Source organism: Bos mutus, chromosome 15 (assembly GCF_027580195.1).
Source record: "Bos mutus isolate GX-2022 chromosome 15, NWIPB_WYAK_1.1, whole genome shotgun sequence".
Classification (NCBI taxonomy): Eukaryota; Metazoa; Chordata; class Mammalia; order Artiodactyla; family Bovidae; genus Bos; species Bos mutus.
The window spans coordinates 79,487,682-79,512,308 of NC_091631.1; the positions used below are offsets into that span (position 1 = coordinate 79,487,682).

General features: G+C 36.6%; 2 protein-coding genes across 2 annotated transcripts; both read left to right on the forward strand.

Moving 5' to 3' along the window:
- Positions 1 to 804: 804 nt before the first annotated feature.
- LOC102269487 (olfactory receptor 5M5) lies at positions 805 to 1,761 on the forward strand. Its single transcript, XM_005886918.1, has one exon. It carries the CDS (start codon positions 805 to 807, stop codon positions 1,759 to 1,761), a length of 957 nt encoding a protein of 318 aa, XP_005886980.1.
- An 8,639-nt stretch (positions 1,762 to 10,400) lies between these two features.
- On the forward strand, positions 10,401 to 17,714 carry LOC102269770 (olfactory receptor 5M8-like). Its single transcript, XM_070383124.1, is given in 3 exon segments — positions 10,401 to 10,416; positions 16,767 to 17,493; positions 17,495 to 17,714. Coding segments are annotated over 3 exon segments (963 nt in total).
- Positions 17,715 to 24,627: the final 6,913 nt, after the last annotated feature.

Below are 24,627 nucleotides of genomic sequence, written 5' to 3' on the forward strand. Positions count from 1 at the left end.
AAGACTGCAAAAGTGTTTCCAAACATGTTCACCATTTTGTCCAGAATCGTCCCTGGGACCAATGATGAATCTACAGTTTTGTAGCAATCTGTAAGTAACAGTTGGTGGTTGAAGCCATTTTAAGCTAAACTTTGGGTTATATTTCCCTCATTCCAATGAGACTGCCCTGGTGGCTCAGATGGTAAAGCATCTGCTTGCAATGCAGGAGACCCAGGTTCAACCCCTGGGTTGGGAAGATCCCCTGGAGAAGGAAATGGCAACCCACTCGAGTACTCTCGCCTGGAAAATCCCATGGACAGAGGAGCCTGATAGTTACAGTCCATGGGGTCACAAAGAGTCGGACATGACTGAGTGACTTCACTTTCACTTTCCCTCATTTCAAAATAAGGTGGAGACACAAGAGCCATTCTACTTGGGAATCATCTGCACATTGTATACCTAGCTATTAGGGATTATGACCTTATTAAAAGTCTTACCTCCTTCAGTCTTAGACTATGTCTGGTAATAGCTATGTGTGAGGGTAACAGGGTCAAAGAAAAGAGAGAAAGGGAATACAAGAAAGAGAGAGAAGAAATGTATGATGGACTTCTCATTCACTTCTTTTTTTTTTTTAAAGTTCACGTACTTTATTTGCAGGAAAACAATTCAGGCCCTTGCTTTCAACCAATTTACTCTTTTTTTTAAATTTCTACTTTAATGGGCTACTTTATTTATCTAAGTGAATAATTTTAATTTACCTAAGTGAACTCGCAAAGAGTCAGACACAACTGAGCAACTGAACTGATTGACTGACTGAAGTGAACAATGCTGGCACCTAAGAAAATGGGCAGAGGAAATTCCACCTTGGTGACTGAATTTGTTCTGTTGGGATTAACAGATCGCCCAGATCTTCAGCCCATCCTCTTTGTGCTGTTCCTGGGGATCTCTCTGATCACTGTGGGAGGGAACCTTGGGATGTTGTTATTGATCAGGATAGATTCATGCCTCCACACCCCTATGTACTTTTTTCTTGCCAGTTTGTCCTGCTTGGATTTGTGGTATTCCACTAATGTGACTCCCAAGATGTTGGTGAACTTCTTATCAGAGAAAAAAACCATTTCCTACACTGCTTGTTTAATCCAGTGCTATTTTTTCATTGCCATGGTGATTACTGAATATTACATGCTAGCTGTAATGGCTTATGATAGGTATATGGCCATCTGTAATCCTTTGATTTATAGCAGCAAGATGTCCAAGTGGGTCTGCATTCGCCTGATTGCTGGTCCATATATCTACGGGCTCCTTAGTGGCCTGATGGAAACCATGTGGACATACCGCTTGACCTTCTGTGGCTCCAATGTCATTAATCACTTCTATTGCGCTGACCCACCCCTCATTCGACTCTCCTGCTCTGACACTTACATTAAGGAGACATCCATGTTTGTGGTGGCAGGATTTAACCTTTCCAGTTCTCTTCTCATAATCCTCATCTCCTACATCTTCATTCTCACTGCCGTCCTGAGGATGCGCTCTGCTGAAGGCAGGCACAAAGCTTTTTCCACCTGTGTGTCCCATCTGGTGGCAGTGACTGTGTTTTATGAGACCCTGTTCTGTATGTACCTTAGACCTCCCACAGACCAGTCAGTGGAGCAGTCCAAAATCATTGCTGTTTTCTACACTTTTGTAAGCCCTATGTTGAACCCCTTCATTTATAGTTTGAGGAACAAGGATGTGAAACAAGCTTTTTGGAAATTGATTAGAAGAAAGGTACTTTTGAAATAAAATTGCAGTGTCTTTTTCTTTATATATTAAATAAGTTATATTTATGAGAACCAGGCCAAGTTTAACTGCATTACAGAAATGTCAATTTTAAATCCATGACTAAAAGCTATAAGCTAATGACAGAAAAGCTAAAGACTCAGTTTATAGTTTTACAAGTGATATGGGAGTGTATTGTGTGTAAAAGGTTGGGCATTATATATGTAGGTATTTTATTTTTATGTTTATATCTGTATATATACATTAATTTTACATTAAAAAGTTATACATTCTCATAGTAAAACATTTAATCTCTAAAAGAATATAAAGTAAAATATTTCCTTTTCTTTGTCCCACTCTGATCTTCCAATCTCACTTCTCAAATTTACCATTACTAACATTTTTTTATATTTCTAGGATATTTCTCTATATCCACAAATCAATATAAGATATGGCCATATATGTACATATGTATACAAAATTGTTAATAACACATGTTCACTATGGTAAGCTAAGTTATAGTATTTTATAATTTTGTAGCATTTACCATGCAGGGGCTTTGATCTCATGGTTTAGAAGAATATGATCACAACTGCTGATAAGATTTGCTGTCACCTTGGGGAGACAATGTGTGATGGCACCCTCATGTCCATGAATGACACCCATTTATTTTTCTCCACCTGTGACAGTCATTTTCAATAAGACATTTTCTCCTTAGGCCATAACAGAAAACAAAAATTTCTAAACAATTTATTTTTATATATTAATTCCTAAAACAAAGAATGGTTCAAACAAACATTTAGGGTTTGCCTCCGGAGGAATTATATCATCTCTAGAGTTTATCAATGTCATTCCGACCTCTTAGGGTTTTCATGCTTTCTCTCCTCTCTAGTAATCTATTTTTTCAGAATGTGGCAGATATTTTTTGTCAATACCATAGTTCAAATTTTACCCACAATTGTCCTTTGTCACAATTAATTCTTATATATCCAAGTTGATGAATGTTTAGCAGGTATCTACAATGAGCCAAGAACTGCTTTATATACCGAGGAACCTGCAAGGAGCACTAGTGTTGCACAGTTTCATGAAACTGTAAATATACAAGTCAAAAAAATGTGTTAAGTGCTATAATAAAGAAAAGGAAAGGGCTAATGCTATAGAGGAGGGAATCAATTTATTCTGAGTAAATTGAAATGAGTCTTATAATTGCACAAAACAAAAACTTGTTCATCTTTTATGCACCTGCCAAAATATACCAGTAAGTCCCATTCAATATTATGTCAGACCAGGCAGTGTCTGAACAAAATCAGTGTTGGATGTTACTTTCAAAGGAAAAGGATGACACAGATATTATTATCCCCCCAACTGACACCTTTTTTTCTCATTTTATTTCAAAGCATCCTTTTCACCTTAGAACTTATTTTTGCTCAATATTTTTATAGTCATTAATTCTATGCTATCCCATACAATTATTTCTATCTTTCCATTATTAGATATTGTTATTGAAATAACTTTATTTTGAAAGTCAGATTGCTTATAAATTTTGTTAAAACATACATACAAATAGCTATTCTTTTAACTTGTAACATTCAATTTATAGTTTGTTGAATTCTACTTAAATATCTAGAGATCTGTTGTTTTTAAGAATACAAACATATTCAGTTATGTTAAACCAGCCCTTTAATTATTTTTCAAATGTTGTGATCCCAGGGTCCATGTCTCTATCTTTACAATCTAGATGGACTTGACACTAAATAAAGGTTCAGTACTGATTGCAGCATTAAAAAATGCCCATTTTGAAAGTGAACAAAGTGCCTCCCTTTTTACAAATATAAGAAAGTTTCTGGAAGGACCAAGTGACTCTGAGGAAGCATTATTTTTAAGCCAACAGTACTGTTCAGAAATTCAGGTGACCCACGCTGTCACTGATGTTTATAACTGACATTAGCAATATGGTGATAATAGTTATGCGCTAATGCACATACATTTGAGATATAAGAGGATTTCACCCACTGCTTTCATGAATTGACTAATTGGCCTCAAATAACCTTTTTTTTTTTTTTAGTTTCTATTGAACACCGTGTTGGCCATAGAATAAGTATGTGCTCATGAAATGCTTTTTGAAGTAGTGAAATACTTCAGTTCAGTTCATTTCAGTCCAGTCACTCAGTCGTGTCCGACTCTTTGCGACCCCATGAATTGCAGCACGCCAGGCATCCCTGTCCATCACCAACTCCCGGAGTTCACTCAGACTCATGTCCATCCTGGGTTTCCCTGGTAACTCAGATGGTAAAGAATCTGCCTGTAATGCAGGAGACCCGGGTTCAATCCCTGGGTTTGGAATATCCCCTGGAGATGGCAACCCACTCCAGTATTTTTGCCTGGAGAACCCCATGAACAGAGGACCTTGAATTTTTACCTAAAAATAAGGCAATCACTTTATTAATGATAAAGTCTCTCTTGAAAAATGTTTGAATTGTCCCTTAAATCACTGTCCTTCTCCTTTTAAAGTTAAATCTGACAGATCCTAGTTACTGAACAAATTGAGCAATGTGATGATTGATGCTTCCATGAGAAAATAGAGAATATTTAATGAACTTTCCCTGTTGTTGTTTGCTGTTCAGTCACTAAGTTGTATCCAACTCTTTGTGACCCCATGGACTACAGCATACCAGGCTTCCCTCTTCTCCACTGTCTCATGTCCATTGAGTCGGTTGTGCTATCTAATCATCTCATCCTCTGCCACTCTCTTCTCCTTCTGCCTTCAATCTTCCCCAGCATCAGGGTCTTTTCCTATGAGTCTGCTCTTTGCATCAGGTGGCCAAATTTTTGGAGCTTCAGCTTCAGCATCAGTCCTTCCAATGAATATTCAGGACTGATTTCCTTTAGGATTGACTGGTTGGATCTCCTTGCAGTCCAAGGAACTCTCAAGAATCTCCTCCAGTGTCACAGTTCAAAAGCATTAATTCTTCGACGTGCAGCCTTCTCTATGATCCAGCTCTCCCACCCATACATGACAACTGGAAAAGCCATAGCTTTGACTAGACGGACCTTCATCAGCAAAGTGATGTCTTTGCTTTTTAATATGCTATCTAGGTTGGTCACAGCTTTCCTTCCAAGGAGCAAATGTCATTTAATTTCAAGGATGCAGTCACCATCCACAGTGGTTTTGGATCCCAAAAATATGAAGTCTGTCACTTCAATTTCTATTTGCCACAAAGTGATGGGACTGGATACCATGATCTTAGTTCTTTGAATGTTGAGTTTCAAACCAGCTTTTTCATTCTCCTCTTTCACCCTCATCAAGAGGCTCTTTAGTTCCTCTTCACTTTCTGCCATTATAGTGGTATTATTTGCATATCTGATGCACTTTCCTAAGGAGCAATAACTGTTATAACATAGCTTCATTTTCCCTTCCACCTATCTGAAAGATCATCAGCTCTAACTCTAGTTTTGTTTGTGTTTTTTTTTTTTTTAAGTGAAAATCAGTCCTAGTGTATTTATACAAATAGTTGAGTATTTCAGGAAACAATAATGCTATAAGTCTAATATTTTTATTCATACATGTTTTCTTTGGAGTAGTGGATATTTGAAGAATGTTTAGACTTTCACACTCACACATATACATATGGAGGAGAGAAAAAGAAATAATAATTTTCAAAGATCAGGCACTGTTTTAATATTGGGTTGCCCGAAATGTTCATTTGACTTCTTCCATCAAATCTAGCAGAAAACCTGAACGAATCTTTCTGGCCAACTTAATACCTGTTGTTTCACTTAATGTTATCACCAATACTATTATTTCAGTATTATAGTTCCCATTTTAGAGATGAGCATACAGAGACTACAGATTACTAACATAAAATCACATAACTTAGAAAGTGAAAAGTGAAAGTGGCTCAGTTGTGTCAGACTTTGTGACCCCATGGACTGTATCCATGGAATTCTCCAGGCCAGAATACTGGAGTGGGTAGCCTTTCCTTTCTCCAGGGGATCTTCCCAATGCAGGGATAAAACCCAGGTCTCCCACATTGCAGGTGGATTCTTTACCAGCTGAGCCACAAGGGAAGCCCAAGAATACTGGAGTGGGTAGCCTAGCCCTTCTCCAGCGAATCTTCCTGACCCAGGAATTGAACCAGGATATCTTGCATTGCAGGCAGATTCTTTACCAACTGAACTATGAGGGAACCCCATGTTTGTATGAATATTGGAATGGGTATCTTTGAAGACTATTTCAAATATGTTTGACTTCCAAGTTTATTGTTTTTTTTTTTTTTTTTTTACTATACCTTCCTTTTTGTCACTATAGTTTGTTGATGACAAAAACCACACAATGAATAAAGCTATAATTTTCTGTCTTCCAATAATGCTATTGACCAGGTATTTAACTGTTCCTGGACACTGAATGATATAATCCACCATGAGAAGACGTCCTATGTTATTATCTATAATAAATTCAACATGTTTAATAAAGTAAGATTTATAATCAGATCCTGACTCCATCATTTGTCAACTAAATTAAGAGTTAAAAGCATGAATTCTGGAATCAGATTCACTGAGCAGATTACTCAACCTCTCCCTGCCCCAGTTTTCTCATCTGTGAGATTAATATATGGTGCTTTCTCATAGGGAAGCTGTGTAGAGGAAATGGATTATTACCTAAAATATTTAGCACAGTACTTGTTACATATTTTTCACTCAATAAAATTAACTCATTTTATTATTAAATAGAAAATTACTCAGTTGTTTGAGACTCTTACTCCTCATAGTGTTATTTTTCCATTATTACATTTAGTACTGTTTAGATATAATACCCTTATAGATTTGGTTATTTAATTTAAACCAATGTTTCCCATGATACTATAAACACCTTAAAAAAAATTGAAAAGTGAAATCGCTCAGTTGTGTCTGACTCTTTGCAACCCCATGGACTGTAGCCTGCCAGGTTCCTCTGTCCATGGAATTTTTCAGGCAAGAGTACTGGAGTGGGTGGCCATTTCCTTCTCCAGGGGATCTTCCTAACCCAGGGATCAAACCTGGGTCTCCCACATTGCAGGCAGACTCCTTACCATTTAAGCCACCAAGAAATCCTTTTAAATAAACATCTTAAGGCCAGATATAACATTTGAAAGCAGTTATTTCTCTACTACTTAGCCTGGTACATAGTCAGTATTCCCTAAAACATAGGTATGTGATAGATAGAAGATAGATAGATGGATAGATAGACATATAGACAACTTTTACAAAGTGGAAATTGCAAGTCTTATAATGTGAAGAGAATTAGACACGATGTCAACATACTGATGGTATCATAAATGTATATAATTTATTCATGTGTAATAAATCTGTTTTTGTTTCCTTAAACAGGAGAATTCAACTGGAAATGTTCAGAATAAATCAGACAAGAAGAAGGATTTTAGCCTCCTGAAACTGACCAGTTGTTCAGCTTTGCAACTTGTCTTCTTCATCTTATTACTATTTCCCTGTATTCTCTTTCTTGTTGAAAACTTAGACCTAACTTTAAGATTCACACCCTCGTACTGCCACTTTGCCAATCTGCCAATCTCACACATTCTGGTTAATATTTTGTTTAAAAAAGTCATTTTCTTGTCCAACTTATTTGAAGAGTATAATATGATTACATTCCTGATAACTCAAGATTTCATTCCTGCTGCTCTCTATGATCATTACATCCATATGATTACCTACTTTTCATGTAGTTTCATGTACTCTTCATGTCGTTAAGTCCAAAATGTACACTTGTGGCTACCATTGCCTATACATGAGGTTTTGCATAGATTTGTATACTACATCACAGTTGTTTTCTGCAGAGCTGGTGATATGGAGCAACATTATGGTGTCTTGCCACTTTGTAACTACTAAGATCAAATGAAATTGTTATTTATCATAGATCATATTGGAACTCCAAAATATGATTAAGAGTATATGGTAATCTCAAAACTTTACATTTTTACAAATGAATTTTTCATCTTTTTAATCTTTGCAAGCCAGAAAAATATCCCTGCTTTGTAATCCTCTTATGAATACGGTACTTCCTTGGAAGAATGCAAAGCAAAATTGAAGTAGTGTCTCTCCTACATGTTTGTGATTCTTCATTTGAGCTGCCAAATATATAGAAAGTAAGAATATAAGGAATACCACATTTGAATTACTACATATTACTCTTTATCCATAAGGATGAAGAATCACTACCTGAAAAATTTGAACGGGTCATATTTGATTATCTTTTACTATGGGATATTGTAAACATGATTTTTTGTTTTATTTGAATAATAGAATAAATATTATATGTTTTAAGAATATTCAATCTAGAGCCAAGTAATATTTATTTCAGTGACTTACTTAAAATCCTTGGCTCTGAATCCTTGATTCCTTACTTAAAAATCACCATCAAAAAATAAATAAATAAAATAAAACTCATCTCACATTCTACAAGTAGATGTTCAATGGAAAATTAATTGTTGAAAAAATTTTTCTGAGTTTTAAAGAAATAATATGACACTCATTATTGAACTTAGAAAATCAGAATGCATGTAAAATTAGTCATTGATTTGGAAATTACAGTACATTTTATTTATTTTTATTTTTTTGCTATTAATATGATTGTTTATTTTTTATTATTTTTAATTAATTAATTTTTTTTTACTTTACAATATTGTATTGGTTTTGCCATACATCAACATGCCACAGGTGTACACGTGTTCCCCATCCTGCACCCCCCTCCCACCTCCCTCCCCATACCATCCCTCTGGGTCATCCCAGTGCACCAGGCCCAAGCTTCCTGTATCCCTCATCCAACCTGGACTGGTGATTTGTTTCTTATATGATATTCTACATGTTTTAATGCCATTCCCCCAAATCATATGTCCCTCCCTCTCCCACAGAGTCCAAAAGACTGTTCTATACATCTGTGTCTTTTTTGCTGTCTCGCATACAGAGTTGTCATTACCATCTTTCTAAATTCCATATATATGTGTTAGTATATTGTATTGGTGTTTTTCTTTCTGACTTACTTCACTCTGTATAATAGGCTCCAGTTTCATCCACCTCATTGGAACTGATTCAAATGTATTCTTTTTAATGGCTAAGTAATACTCCATTGTGTATATGTACCACAGCTTTCTTATCCATTCATCTGCTGATGGACAGCTAGGTTGCTTACATGTTCTGGCTATTATAAACAGTGCTGCAATGAACATTGGGGTACACGTGTCTTTTTCAATTCTGGTTTCCTTGGTGTGTATGCCCAGCAGTGGGATTGCTGGGTCGTATGGCAGTTCTATTTCCAGTTTTCTAAGGAATCTCCACACTGTTCTCCATAGTGGCTGTACTAGTTTGCATTCCCACCAATAGTGTGAGAGGGTTCCCTTTTCTCCACACCCTCTCCAGCGTTTATTGCTTGTAGACTTTTGGATTGCAGCCATTCTGACTGGCGTGAAATGGTACCACATTGTGGTTTTGATTTGCATTTCTCTGATAATGATTGATGTCGAGCATCTTTTCATGTATTTGTTAGCCACCTGTATGTCTTCTTTGGAGAAATGTCTATTTAGTTCTTTGGCCCATTTTTTGATTGGGTTGTTTATTTTTCTGGAATTGAGCTGCAGGAGTTGCTTGTATATTTTTGAGATTAGTTGTTTTTCAGTTGCTTCATTTGCTATTATTCTCTCCCATTCTGAAGGCTGTCTTTTTACCTTGCTTATAGTTTCTTTTGTTGGCAGAAGCTTTTGATTTTAATTAGATCCCATTTGTTTATTTTTGCTTTTATTTCCAGTATTCTGGGAGGTGGGTCATAGAGGATCCTGCTGTGATGTAGGTCGGAGAGTGTTTTGCCTATGTTCTCCTCTAAGAGTTTTATATTTTCTGGTCTTATGTTTAGATCTTTAATCCATTTTGAGTTTATTTTTGTGTATGGTGTTAGAAAGTGTTCTAGTTTCATTCTTTTACAAGTGGTTGACCAGATTTCCCAGCACCACTTTTTAAAGAGATTGTCTTTTCTCCACTGTATATTCTTGCCTCTACATTCTTGGGTTTATCTCTGGGCTTTCTATTTTGTTCCATTGATCTATATTTCTGTCTTTGTGCCAGTACCATACTGTCTTGATGGCTGTGGCTTTGTAGTAGAGCCTGAAGTCAGGCAAGTTGATTCCTCCAGTTCCAGTCTTCTTTCTCAAGATTGCTTTGGCTATTGGAGGTTTTTTGTATTTCCATACAAATTTTGAAATTATTTGTTCTAGCTCTGTGAAGAATACTGTTGGTAGCTTGATAGGGATTGCATTGAATCTATAGATTGCTTTGGGTAGTATACTCATTTTCACTATACTGATTCTTCCAATCCATGAACATGATATATTTCTCCATCTATTAGTGTCTTCTTTGATTTCTTTAACCAGTGTTTTATAGTTTTCTATATATAGGTCTTTAGTTTCTTTAGGTAGATATATTCCTAAGTACTTTATTCTTTTCGTTGCAATGGTGAATGGAATTGTTTGCTTAATTTCTCTTTCTATTTTCTCATTATTAGTGTATAGGAATGCAAGGGATTTCTGTGTGTTGATTTTATATCCTGCAACTTTACTATATTTGTTGATTAGTTATAGTAATTTTCTGGTGGAATATTTAGGGTTTCTATGTAGAGGATCATGTCATCTGCAAACAGTGAGTTTTATTTCTTCTTTTCCAATTTGGATTCCTTTTATTTCTTTTTCTGTTCTGATTGCTGTGGCCAAAACTTCCAAAACTATATTGAATAGTAGTGGTTAGAGTGGGCACCCTTACCTTGTTCCTGACTTTAGAGGAAATGCTTTCAATTTTTCACCATTGAGGATAATGTTTGCTGTGGGTTTGTCATATATAGCTTTTATTATGTTGCAGTATGTTCCTTCTATTCCTGCTTTCTGGAGAGTTTTTATCATAAATGGATGTTGAATTTTATCAAAGGCTTTCTCTGCATCTATTGAGATAATCATATGGCTTTTATTTTTCAATTTGTTAATGTGGTGTATTACATTGATTGATTTGTGGATATTGAAGAATCCTCGCATCCCTGGGATAAAACCCACTTGGTCATGGTGTATGATCTTTTTAATGTGATGTTGGATTCTGATTGCTAGAATTTTGTTAAGGATTTTTGCATCTATGTTCATCAGTGATATTGGCCTGTAGTTTTCTTTTTTTTGTGGCATGTTTGTCAGGTTTTGGTATTAAGGTGATGGTGGCCTTGTGGAATGAGTTTTGAAGTTTACCTTCCTCTGCAATTTTCTGGAAGAGTTTGAGTATGATAGATGTCAGCTCTTCTCTAAATTTTTGGTAGAATTCAGCTGTGAAGCCATCTGGACCTGGGCTTTTATTTGCTGGAAGATTTCTGATTACAGTTTCAATTTCTGTGCTTGTGATGGGTCTGTTAAGATTTTCTATTTCTTCCTGGTTCAGTTTTGAAAAGTACTTTTCTAAAAATTTGTCCATTTCTTCCATATTGTCCATTTTATTGGCATATAATTGCTGATAGTAGTCTCTTATGATCCTTTGTATTTCTGTGTTGTCTGTCGTGATCTCTCCATTTTCATTTCTAATTTTATTGATTTGATTTTTCTCCCTTTGTTTCTTGATGAGTCTGGCTAATGGTTTGTCAATTTTATTTTTCCTGTCAAAGAACCAGCTTTTGGCTTTGTTGATTTTTGGTATGGTCTCTTTTGTTTCTTTTGCATTTATTTCTGCCTTAATTTTTAAGATATCTTTCCTTACAGTATATTTTATTTTTTATTTTTTTAAAATTTTTTTTAGTATATTTTAAATTATTGTTTATTTTGATGATTTTGGGTTGAGAACTCTATTATAATAAAATGGACTTTTCCTAGAAGACTTTCTCTATTTAACAACCTTAATAGAAGTTTGCTTTAGCTAGGCAAGACTATGTTGAGGGAAAGTTTCCTTTTATTTCACACCTCAACTGATAGAGATTTTTTTTTAAGAAATTATATGATAATATATCTGATAAAAATATATTAATGGTCATGTGTTAACTTAGCTCAACACAAGTAATTAAAGTTTGTCAAAGGTAGAAAACATAGGTTTTAAAAATGATTAAATGGACACCCACTGCCATGTTTATTTATGAATAAAATTCACATTTAGTTACCATACAACTTCCTAGGATAAGGGAAACAGTTGATGAATTTTTTTTTATAAAAATGTTTTATGAAGAGAAATAAAATATTAATTCTGGCTAAGATTTTCAGGATAGGGATAGGCTTTGGAAACTGAGTATAATTTAAAAAGGTAGAAGATGGGTGCAAAGGCATTTTCTAAAGAAAGAGGCAATAAGAGGCAATTGATGGAAGGAGAATAACTTGATCATGCCTGGGGCACCAATCATGGATAGAAAATTGAGAAATAGTACACAGGATCACATGAGGTGGGATGGAAATGCTTTGCTAACATATGTAGGATTAATTTGTTATAGATAGGAACCATAAATACTGTCAAACCTGAGTAGTGACAAGAAGGGTGTAAGACTTTGCCATTATTTGTTATGTTTCTGAGAGACAAGAACTCTGTGAAGAACAATGATTTATTTTACCCAAGGTAGACAGTGACTACAGGAGTGGCCACCATTGTTAGTCTGGCAAATGAGTCTCCTTCCCAGACCTTTTTTATTCCCCACCAAGATGTGTAGTTTTTTGCTTTCATCTAGGGATACACTTTAAAAAAAAAAAACACATATGAATTGGTTATTTGTATGTGTGCATGCTAAGTCTCTTCAATCATGTCCGACTTTCTGGACTGTAGCCAGCCAGACTCTTCTGTCCGTGAATCCTCCAGGCAAGAATGGTGGAGTGGGTTGCCAGTTCCTTCTCCAGGGGATCTTCTGACTTAAGGATTGAACCCGGGTCTCCCACATTGCAGGCAGATTCTTTACCATCTGAATGACCAGGGAAGCCCAATAAAAGTGAAGATGCAGCTGACTTGAGGGACAGTAACTGAGAAAGGAGGTGAGACGTGGATCTGAAGTAGTGTTAATCTTCTCCTTGCTTTAGAACTTGGGTCTTTTATAAGTTTGTTTACTGTGTTAAAAATTCATTAAGCTGTACATGTTTGTGTTGTGCACATTTTGTATGTGTGTGTTAACCTTCACTATAAATAGTAAAAATATATAAAAATGATACTAGTCTTCAAAGAAAAAAAAAAAAAGCTTCAATCCAATATCAACGCATTTTATTTGTCTGTAGAACACAGAGCATGTTGATTTTATAGGACTGCCATAACCAAGTACCACACACTGGTTGGCTTAAACTAGAGAGATGGATTTCCTCCCAGTTTGGAGGCTACGAATTCAAGATCAAAGTGTCAGTAGAGTTGGTTTCATTCTGAAGCCTCTCTCTGCCTTGTAGATGGCTGTAATTTCCCTGTGTCTGTAAGTACTCTATCCTCTGTGAGTTTGTGTACTGATCTCCTTTTTTTTTTTTTTTATAATAAAAACAGCAGTCATCTTTGGTTTAAACCAACTCATACGAACTTATTACACTTTAATTTCCTCTTTAAAGGCACTATCTCCAAATTAATTCATATTCTGAAGTACTGAAAGCAGAGATTTTGATATATGGATTATGAAGTGAAATGAAAGTCGCTCAGTCCATTCAATGGACTATACAGTCCATGGAATTCTACAGGCTAGAATACTGGAGTGGGTAGCCTTTACCTTTTCCAGGGGATCTTGCCAACCCAGGAGTTGAACCCAGGTCTCCCACACTGCAGGCGGATTCTTTACCACCTCAGCCACAAGAGAAGTCTGATATGGATTATGTGTGTGTGTGTGTGTGTGTATTAATCACTCAGTCGTGTCTGACTCTTTGTGGCCACATGGACTCCTCTATCCATAGGATTCTCAAGGCAAGAATACTGGAGTGTATTGCCATTTAAAGGAACACAATTCAACCCATAAGACTAAGTAAGGTGGTAACACATTGTGACACAAAGTTACAATAATGGTGTGGAAGAGATTGCATTAAGCTATTATGGCAAATATAATGTAGTATGAGCATCCATGGTAGACATCAACACTATGGTGTAGACTTCCCCATGTAAGAAAAAAATATTGAGACTGAAGGTTGGGTCGCATGGTAAATCTGCATTGTGCCCAACTGTTATTTCTCCAGAGAACTCATGTATTGAAAAATAATTATCTTAAAAAGTAATTATTTCACCCTCATTTGTTTGTGCAATCTCTTAGGAAAATGGTATCAACCTACAAATGACATAAATTGTGCCTTAATCATTCCTCAGAAGAGTCATTGATATTCTTTCTTAAGACAGCTCTTCCCCCATAGGTAGATTTCTTTATTCTACAAGTATTTATAACTATCAAAACTTTCTTATTTGTGCAATCATGTATGATACCAAAATTAGACCTATGATTTATAAATAACTATATGGAAAAAAATAAATGTCAATGAACATAAAAGTGCAGACATTTAGTGAATATAGATGAAGTCTACATAGAAAAGCAAACACATATTTTAGTTATTATTAGTTTGAGTATTTATTTATTTATTTTTATTTCTTGCCAAAACAGAAGTCAACTATAGCTTTCTCAAGCAAAAATAAACTGTTTTGGAAACACATGTAGTGTTGCAATCAATGTGTAGCCAGAAAGCCAGGCATAAAGAAAAAACCCAAGGAGTCTGGAGACCTGTCAGCTCAGACTTCATAGAGTCAGTCTTCCTTTGCAGGATCAGTCTGGCCTTTAAAGCACACTGCAATCTATTTAATGGAAATGTATACTGCATTACGGTGACCACCTTAAATCAGTGACTCATGTAAGATATCCAGGGATGAGAGTTTGATTTCTGCATATTCCTCTTTGAACAAAGAATCTTGGCCCTCAGATTTCACACTGAAACCAGAAGTGAGACCAGGAACTGAAGATTTTTATCACTGCCAACTCCATACAGTGGGAAATTCTCTATAAAATAACCTAATGGAAGATTAATGGATGGAGAATTTAAAACCTTGTCAACTGCCAGAATATAATTATGTATTTATGTTTGAAAAAGTGAAGGAAAATTTGTTATTCACCTAAAAAATCCTTATTCTATTGAGTCTGAAAAAGTTGCAAAGCATAAAACTTGCCCAATTTAATTATTTTGTATTCTCCAGTAAGGAATTGATTAGGTGAAAATTATCCAAAATGAATTAGGTCATTTGGGAAAATATTGTTCTCTGATATCATACTCTTTTCTCTTTCTAATCTCTTTCTCACATGTTTATATAATTAGATATAAACAAACCTGACTGTAATATTTGAGGATGACTATGCCACAGGACTGGAAAAGATCAGTTTTCATTCCAATCTCAAAGAAAGGCAATACCAAAGAATGCTCAAACTACTGCACAATTGCACTCATCTCAGACGCTAGTAAAGTAATGCTCAAAATTCTGCCAAGCCAGGCTTCAGCAATACGTGAACCATGAACTTCCAGATGTTCAAGCTGGTTTTAGAAAAGGCAGAGGAACCAGAAATCAAATTGCCAACATCTGCTGGATCATCAAAAAAGCAAGAGAGTTCCAGAAAAACATCTATTTCTGCTTTATTGACTATGCCAAAGCCTTTGACTGTGTGGATCACAATAAACTGTGGAAAATTCTTCAAGAGATGGGAATACCAGACCACCTGACCTGCTTCTTGAGAAACCTATATGCAGGTCAGGAAGCAACAGTTAGAACTGGACATGGAACAGCAGACTGGTTCCGAATAGGAAAAGGAGTACATCAAGGCTGTATATTGTCACCCTGCTTATTTAACTTCTATGCAGAGTGCATCATGAGAAACTCTGGGCTGGAAGAAGCACAAGCTGGAATCAGGATTGCTGGGAAAAATATCAATAACCTCAGATATGCAGATGACACCATCTTTATGGCAGAAAGTGAAGAGGAACTAAAAAGCCTCTTGATGAAAATGAAAGAAGAGAGTGAAAAAGTTGGTTTAAAGCTCAAAATTCAGAAAACGAAGATCGTGGCATGGTCCCATCACTTCATGGGAAATAGATGGGGAAACAGTGTCAGATTTTATTTTGGGGGGCTGAAAAATTACTGCAGATGGTGACTGCAGCCATGAAATTAAAAGACGCTTACACCTTGGAAGAAAAGTTATGACCAACTTAGATAGAATATTGAAAAGCAGAGACATTACTTTGCCAACAAAGTTCTGTCTAGTCAAGACTATGGTTTATCCAGTGGTCATGTATGGATGTGAGAGTTGACTGTGAAGAAAGCTGAGCACTGAAGAATTGATGCTTTTCAACTCTGGTGTTGGAGAAGAGTCTTGAGGGTCCCTTAGACTGCAAGGAGATCCAACCAGTCCATTCTGAAGGAGATCAGCCCTGGGATTTCTTTGGAGGGAATTATGCTAAAGCTGAAACTCCAGTACTTCGGCCACCTCATGCGAAGAGTTGACTCATTGGAAAAGATTCTGATGCTGGGAGGGATTGGGGGCAGGAGGAGAAGGGGATGATAGAGGATGAGATGGCTGGATGGCATCACTGAATCGATGGGCATGAGTCTGAGTGAACTCTGGGAGTTGGTGATGGACAGGGAGGCCTGGCGTGCTGCGATTCATGGAGTCGCAAAGATTTGGACACGACTGAGCAACTGAACTGAACTGATGCCCATAAAGCATATTTTTCAAACAAAGAGGTCAAGGCAGAGAAAGAAAAGGAGAGAGTAGATAAAGAAAAAAGTACGAGAAGCACAATTAGAAGGGAAATGAAAAATAAGGAAATAAAAAAAGGGGGGGAGGCATGTCAAAAATGAAAGAGATGCTTTGAATAACATAAGATTTCATTGCCATGTTGAGATTGTGCTTACTGAGAATGAACAAGAGTTGAAAAACAGTAATAAAAAAGAAAGAGAAAGAAAAGAAATTGGTGAAAAAGCCATTAGTGACATAGTAATATCAATTTTTCCACTTTATTGTAATCTAATATAAATGTAAAAGTCAATATCTCATGGAGGAAATTATGAGAAGAACTTCACATTAATGACTGAGTTAATTCTCCTTGGACTATCTGGTACCCAGGAATTGCAGATTATCTTCTTTGTGCTGTTTTTCACCATTTATATGGTCACAGTGGCAGGAAATCTTGGCATAATTGTCCTCATCAGGGTCAATGCCTGCCTCCACACCCCCATGTACTTTTTCCTGAGCCACTTATCCTTCGTGGATCTGTGTTTCTCTTCCAATGTGACTCCAGAGATGTTGGGAATTTTCTTATCAGAGCGGAAAACCATTTCTTATACAGCTTGCATGGTTCAGTGCTGCTTTTTTATTGCCTTGGTCCATGTAGGGATCTACATCCTGGCTGTCATGGCCTTTGATCAGTACATGGACATTTGCAACCCCTTGCTTCATGGCAGCAGAACGTCTAAAAGTGTGTGCACGTCCCTCATCATGGTGTCTTATGTATATGGATCTCTCACTGGCCTTATGGAAACCATGTGGACCTACAACCTAGCCTTTTGTGGTCGCAATGAAATTAATCACTTCTACTGTGCTGACCCACCACTGATTAAGCTGGCTTGTTCCAACACCTATAATAAAGAGTTGTCCATGTTTGTTGTGGCTGGTTTTAACTTCACTTGTTCTTTCTTCATCATCCTCATTTCTTACATCTACATTTTTCCTGCCACATTGAGGATTCATTCGACAGAAGGCAGGTGCAAAGCTTCTCCACCTGTGGCTCCATCTGAGAGCTGTCACTGTCTGCTATACAACTCTTTTCTTCATGTACCTTAGACCCCCTTCAGAAGACTCTGTGCAGCAGGGGAAAATGGTGGCTGTGTTTTATACCACAGTGATCCTCATGTTGAATCCCGTGATCTACAGTCTGAGGAGCAAGGATGTGAAAGAAGCTTTTATTAAAGAATTGTTCATCAGGAAACTGCTTTTTATTAATAAATAAATTCAATGTTACTGCTTTTAAGAATTTTTATTTTCTATAGACAATAACTTCCTCCTATTGCTTAGTTCAGTAATGTGTCCAAATACATATCCTTTCCTTAAGGAGATGGGGGAAATTTACATGGAGAAAATCTTACTAAAGTGTATTTGACATTCCATGTCAATAGACAGAAATTTTGAGTTCTCTGAGAAGACTTTGCCTGCCCAGACCCAAAATTAAGAACTTATACATTGAGGAATCAATGTCAGCCAAAAAGCTAATTTATATCTTGGAGAATAAAAAATATTAATGCTGGAATACTGTTTTTTTTTTGGGGGGGGAAGGAATTGGTCATTGTTTTAGACTATCTCTTAATGGGGTGATTTGTCAAAAAATGTAGCTGATAACTTTCAAAAAATTGTATGGTATGGACCTAACAGAAGCAGAAGATATTAAGAAGAGGTGGAAAGAATACACAGAAGAACTGTACAAAAAAGATCTTCACGACCAAGATAATCACGATGGTGTGATCACTCACCTAGAGCCCCAGGATGACTATCATCCTGGAATGTGAAGTCAAGTGGGCCTTAGGAAGTATCACTATGAACAAAGCTAGTGGAGGTGATGGAATTTCAGTTGAGCTATTCCAAATCCTGAAAGATGATGCTGCGAAAGTGCTGCACTCAATATGCCAGCAAATTTGGAAAACCCAGCAGTGGCCACAGCACTGGAAAAGGTCAGTTTTAATTCCAATCCCAAAGAAAGGCAGTGCCAAAGAATGCTCAAGCTATCACACAATTGCATTCATCTCACACACTAGAAAGTAATGCTCAAAATTCTGCAAGCCTGGCTTCAGCAGTACATGAACTGTGAACTTCCAGATGTTCAAGCTGGGTTTAGAAAAGGCAGAGGAACCAGAGATCAAATTGCCAACATCTGTTGGATCATGCAAAAAGCAAGAGAGTTCCAGAAAAAAAAAAAAAAAACATCTATTTCTGCTTTATTGACTATGCCAAAGCCTTTGACTGTGTGGATCACAATAAACTGTGGAAAATTCTGAAAGAGATAGGAATACCAGAACATCTGACCTGCAGATGGTGGTTGCAGCCATGAAATTAAAGACACTCCTTGGAAGGAAAGTTATGACCAACCTAGATAGCATATTGAAAAGCAGAGACATTACTTTGCCAACAAAGGTCCAACTAGTCAAGGCTATGGTTTTTCCAGTGGTCATGTATGGATGTGAGAGTTGGACTGTGAAGAAAGCTGAGTGCCAAAGAATTGATGCTTTTGAACTGTGGTGTTGGAGAAGACTCTTGAGAGTCCCTTGGACTGCAAGGAGATCCAACCAGTCCATTCTAAAGGAGATCAGTCCTGGGTGTTCATTGGAAGGACTGATGCTAAAGCTGAAACTCCAGTACTTTGGCCACCTCATGAGAAGTGTTGACTCATTGAGAAAGACTCTGATACTAGGTGTGATTGGGAGCAGGAGGATAAGGGGACGATAGAGGATGAGATGGCTGGATGGCATCACCGACTCGATGGACATGAGTTTGAGTGAGCTCTGGGAGTTGGTAATGGACAGGGAGGCCTGGCATGCTGTGATTCATGGGGTCGCAAAGAGTCGGACATGACTGAGTGACTCAACTGAACTGAACTTACTACATAAGCATGCCTTCCTTACCACTGAAAACAAACACTTGAACTTTCAAAGAGGGGAAACATTCCTCCTTACCTTGTTTGAGTTCTTTTGACTGGTCTATAAATAAGTTTACACAGATACATAAAGAGGAGAAAAAAAAAAACAAACAAAAAAACTCATATGTACAGAAGTCTCATAGAAAGAAATACCCAAAGTGACAAAACGAAGTTGTTTATGTGTCAGTTCCAGACAAAGACAATTATTTGTGAAGATTTTACAAAATAAAGGGACTTGTGCTTGGGGTTGTGATCTAATGAAAAAGTCGCAGTTGGTTTACAGTTTTCTTAACTTGACTTCTCTAACTCTGGTGATAAGGATGATTTCTATCTTCCTGGTGTTCAGAGGGTACCCTCACAGGTGAGATTTATTTTCCACCTTTGAGGAAAAGTGGAGGGCTAGAATGTGTTTTTTGAAATAATCAATGAGCCATTGCAGTTTATCTTGCTGTGACCTTTTTTGAGCCTCCACGAAATCATTCAGTCAGCAGTATGTCTCACTCCTTTATACTTACCCGTCAGCTCAGTTCCATACCCTGCTTCCATCAGCACTCTCTTTAGCCTGAAGCACAAGAGACATGGTCCTCAGCAAATCACACTTTTGTCCCAGGATCTACCTCTGGCTTTTTTTTTTTTTTTAACCTTGAGACTTTTGTTGAGGGGGTGGGGGGCAAGATTAATTGGTCAAATTCAGTGCTACCTAAAGGTCTATGTAAAGAAATATACATAGATATACATAGTTCCCTTGGACTTGAAACAGCCAATTCTACTTTCTCCTACAGGAGCCCTGGATAATAAAATGGAAACCCACTCCAGTATTTTGCCTGGAGAATTTCACAGACAGAGGACCCTGGTGAGGTACAGTCTATGGGATCACAAGGAGTTGGACACAACTGAGCAACTAACACAAACACATAAAGAGATAAAAAATGACTTGATAATCAGTTCAGTTCACTCGCTCAGTCATGTCCGACTCTTTGCAACTCCATGGACCTCAGCACGGGCTTCCCTGTCAATCACCAACTCCAGGAGCTTGCACAAACAACTCATGTCCATGGAGTCAGTAATGCCATCCAACCGTCTTATCCTCTGTCATCCCCTTCCCCTCCTGTCTTCAGTCTTCCCAGAATCAAGGTCTTTTCCAGTGAGACAGTTCTTCTCATTAGGTGGCCAAAGTATTGGAGTTTCAGCTTCAACATCAGTCCTTCCAATGAATATTAAGGACTGATTTTCTTAGGATTGATTAGTTTGATCCCTTGTAGTCCAAGGGACTCTCAAGCATCTTCTCCAACACCACAGTTCAAAAGCATAAATTCTTCAGTGCTCAGCTTTCTTGATAATACATGTGTCTAAAACTATTATGTCAATCCATATTGCTTAAAACACAGCTATAATAATATAGAATAATTCCATGTTATACTATATATAATATAATAATAGTAATACTTCACATTTGAATACCAATTTGCAAACCACACAGTCCTTTACCTTATCTCACTTTATTTCACAGAATATTAAGAGTAGAAAATACTTATTTTCAATGGAAACCCCGTGGAACTGAAATTATTTTTCCTGTTTAGAGACAAAGATACTGCAATTCAAATCTCAAAGTGATGAGAGATAGTCCAGTCCAGCACCACCTCTGCCAATCATGTAGACTTGTGTTTTATACATGCTGAGACCAATAGGTCATCTAAAGGTAACTCGGTCTTTAAGTATAATTATTTAATGGAATATGAGAGGCCAGTGATAAGGTTCACAAAAAGCAAGGAGCTAGAATAGACGTCTCTCATGAAATTAAGATTGTTGTAGGCCTATAACTTCAACAGAGGTATAGAGTCAACAATAACAGCAGTAACAACAAAATCAAAGTAATTTACTTAGGTTTTGATGAATGGACAAGTTAAAAATAATTTTTACTGAAAATCCAAAAAATAATACATCAATTTTTTTTGTCATTTTGGGTTTAGATTTACAGTGTTTTAATGAGCTGTCAAATTCATTTAAAGTGAATTTAAGGTGTTCCTACTTTAAAATAAGCTTTGTGGGACTGGAAAACCATAAATACAGAAATGAACTATCAACCACTCACACATGAAGGAACTTCCATAGATAAAGTCCTTGTTCATGCAAATTTCCAGAAAAATAGAAAAAAAAAAAAAAAGGAAGGATACTGTTAACTTCAGATATTGAATTTATATTATGCAAATTATACATTTAATATTTGAAAGAAATAAAGGTTAATACTAAAGCCATGGGACTATAAAGAATAAAGTGGACAACTAGAACTTGTGAAGAAACTTTTCAATTAGGATGGAGTACAAGGAAAACAAGAGCTTCCCTGGTAACTCAGAAGGTAAAGAATCTGCTTATAATGTAGGAGACCCAGGTTCAATCCTTGGGTTGGGAAAATCCCCTGGAGAAAAAATGGCAACCCACTCCAGTATTCTTTCCTGGAGAATTCCATGGACAGAAGAGCCTGGCAAGCTACAGTCCATAGGGTCACAAAGAGTCAGACATGACTGAGGGATTAACACTTAACACAAAGAAAATAAAATCCATCAATGAGAACAAACTTGTGACTAAATATACATAAATACAGATCATATGGAACAACAGTATAAATTTGGGTAGTTCAAAAGACAGAACTAACTTACTGAAAAGAAACAAATTATAAAGAGAGAGGAAGAAATGGTAGCTAAAATGGTTTTTATTCTGCATTTTTAAAGCCAAAGAAAAAAACATTGGATGACTTCAGAATTTATTAAGCTTAGTGTGGATGTTAGAATAACAAGTGATACTAGTGAAAGACCAAACATAGAGTATAGTTTGCAAAAACATTAGAAGGCAGATTAATAGACAATCCATGTATAGTGTTGCTTATATGCCAAACAATAATCAGCACATATTTTACAGATCTTTTCCCCCAGATATTTACAGATATTATGTCAATGGCCATTGAAACAACTGAGACAGGTGATGTTACTGTCTCAGATTTGTACTTGGGAGAACCTGAAACAAAGAACCATTAAACAACTGCCACAGATTACAGGTATTAAGTGACAGAGCTGGAAATATTAATGTGATTTAAGTCTAATTCATTATAGAATGTTAGAATATTACCCAATTAATTCATGGAAATGAATGAAAAAAAGAAAAGCAAATCATGGAAATGTTCTCAACAAAGATATATTCAAAAAACTGAGTAATATGTGACATATCTTCAATTTCAATGGAAATTAGAGAAATGAAAATTAGAACTATAAAATATTTGTACCTACACACAAACCTAGCATACAAAAAAATTTGATAAACACCTTGTAATATTAATATTGGTGAGACCATGAAACAAAACTACTTAAATAGTGCTAATGGGAATGTAATTAATATAACCAGTTTGTGAAACTATTTGCCAGTTTAAGCAGACTATATACCTCATCTGTAAATCAGCAATTCTATCCAAAATTTTATCAAGCAGAAGTGCACGGATATATTCATATAGAGACAGGAGCAAGAATGCATTTTGTAATAGCCACATCAGGAAGCACTCTAGACATTTTTCAAAAATAAGAAGAATACATAAGTTTAGGTACAGTCATGTACCTAAATGGATACTATGCTGTTGCTGTTCAGCCACTCAGTCATGTCTGACTCTTTGTGACCCCCATGGATAGCAGCAGACCAGGCTTCCTTGTCTTTCACTATCTCCTGGAGTTTGCTCAAATTCATGTCTGTTAAGCTGGTGATGAGTTGGTGATGAGTGGCCAGTTGGAGTTTCAGCTTTAGCAACAGTCCTCTCAGTGAATATTCAGGGTTGATTTCCTCTAGGATTGACTGATTTGATCTCATTGCAGTCCAAAAGACTCTCAAGAGTCTTCTCCAGCACCACAATTTGAAAGCATCAGTTCTTGAGTGCTCAGCCTTCTTTACGGTCCAATTCTCACATCCATACATGGCTACTAAAAAAACAAACAAACAACAACAACAGAAAAAAACCACCCTCTGTCAGCCAAGTGATGTCTCTGCTTTTTAATATGCTATCTAGATTTGCCATAACTTTCTTTCCAAGGAGAAAGCCTCTTTTAAGTTCATGGCTTCAGTCACCATCCACAGTGATTTTGGAGCCCAAGAAAATATAATCTGTCACTGCTTCCAATTTTTCCCCTTCTATTGGCCATGAAGTGATAGGACATCCCATGTAGCACTAGTAGTAAAGTACCTGCCTAGAAATGCAGGAGACATAAAGGATACAAAATATTCTGGTTTGATCCCTGGGTAAGGAAGATCTCCTGGAGAAGGGCATGGCAATCTACTCCAGTATTCTTGCCAGGAGAATCCCCATAGACAGAGAAGTCTGGCATGTTACAGTCCATGGGGTCACAAAGCGTAGGACATGACTGAAGTAAGTGAACACGCATGAACAATGTGACTGATCTTAGAGTTTTGAATAATGAGTTTCAAGCCAGCTTTTTCAATCTCTTCTTTCACCCTAATCCTCTTTAGTTCCTCTTCACTTTCTGACATTAGAGAGGTATTATCTGCATATCTGAGGTTGTTGATAGTTCTTCTAGCAATCTTGATTCCAGCTTTTTATTCATTCAGCTCAGCATTTTTTACGATGTATTCTGCATATGTTAAATGAACAGGTTGACAACATATAGCCTTGACATACTCCTTTCCCAATTTTGAACCAGTCTGTTATTCCATGTCCAGTTTTAACTGTTGCTTCTTGACCAACATACAAGTTTCTCAGAAGACAGCTAAGGTGGTCTGGTACTCCCATCTCTTTAAGTTTCTCTACAGTTTGTTGTGATCCACACAGTCAAAGGTTTTAGTGTAATCAGTGAAGCAGAAGTAGATTTTTTTTTTTATTTTTTAGAACATTTTTGCTTTCTCTGTGATTCAGTGAATGCTGGCAATTTGATTTCTACACTTAAAGTAATAAAAGAACAATTGCTATTTAGATGTGAGGGCTTTAGGGAAGTGATTAGGTCATGGAGGCTTTGCTTTGCCCTCATGAACTGAATTAATACCTGCACATGCTTAGTCATGTCTGACTCTGTGACCCCATGGAAATTTATGTTTTGTGCACATTTTGAATGTGTACTATAATGGTTTAAAATATATTAAAAATGATACTCTTCAAAGAAACTAAATTTCCTTTGAATATGAAAGCAGTCTCTTTGTCAACAGAAGGCAGAGCATATTAGTTTGCAAGGGCTGCTATAATTAAGTA

Bases quoted from the DNA above. Each gene is read 5' to 3' on its own strand.
- LOC102269487 (XM_005886918.1), top strand. From the start codon at position 805: ATGCTGGCACCTAAGAAAATGGGCAGAGGAAATTCCACCTTGGTGACT.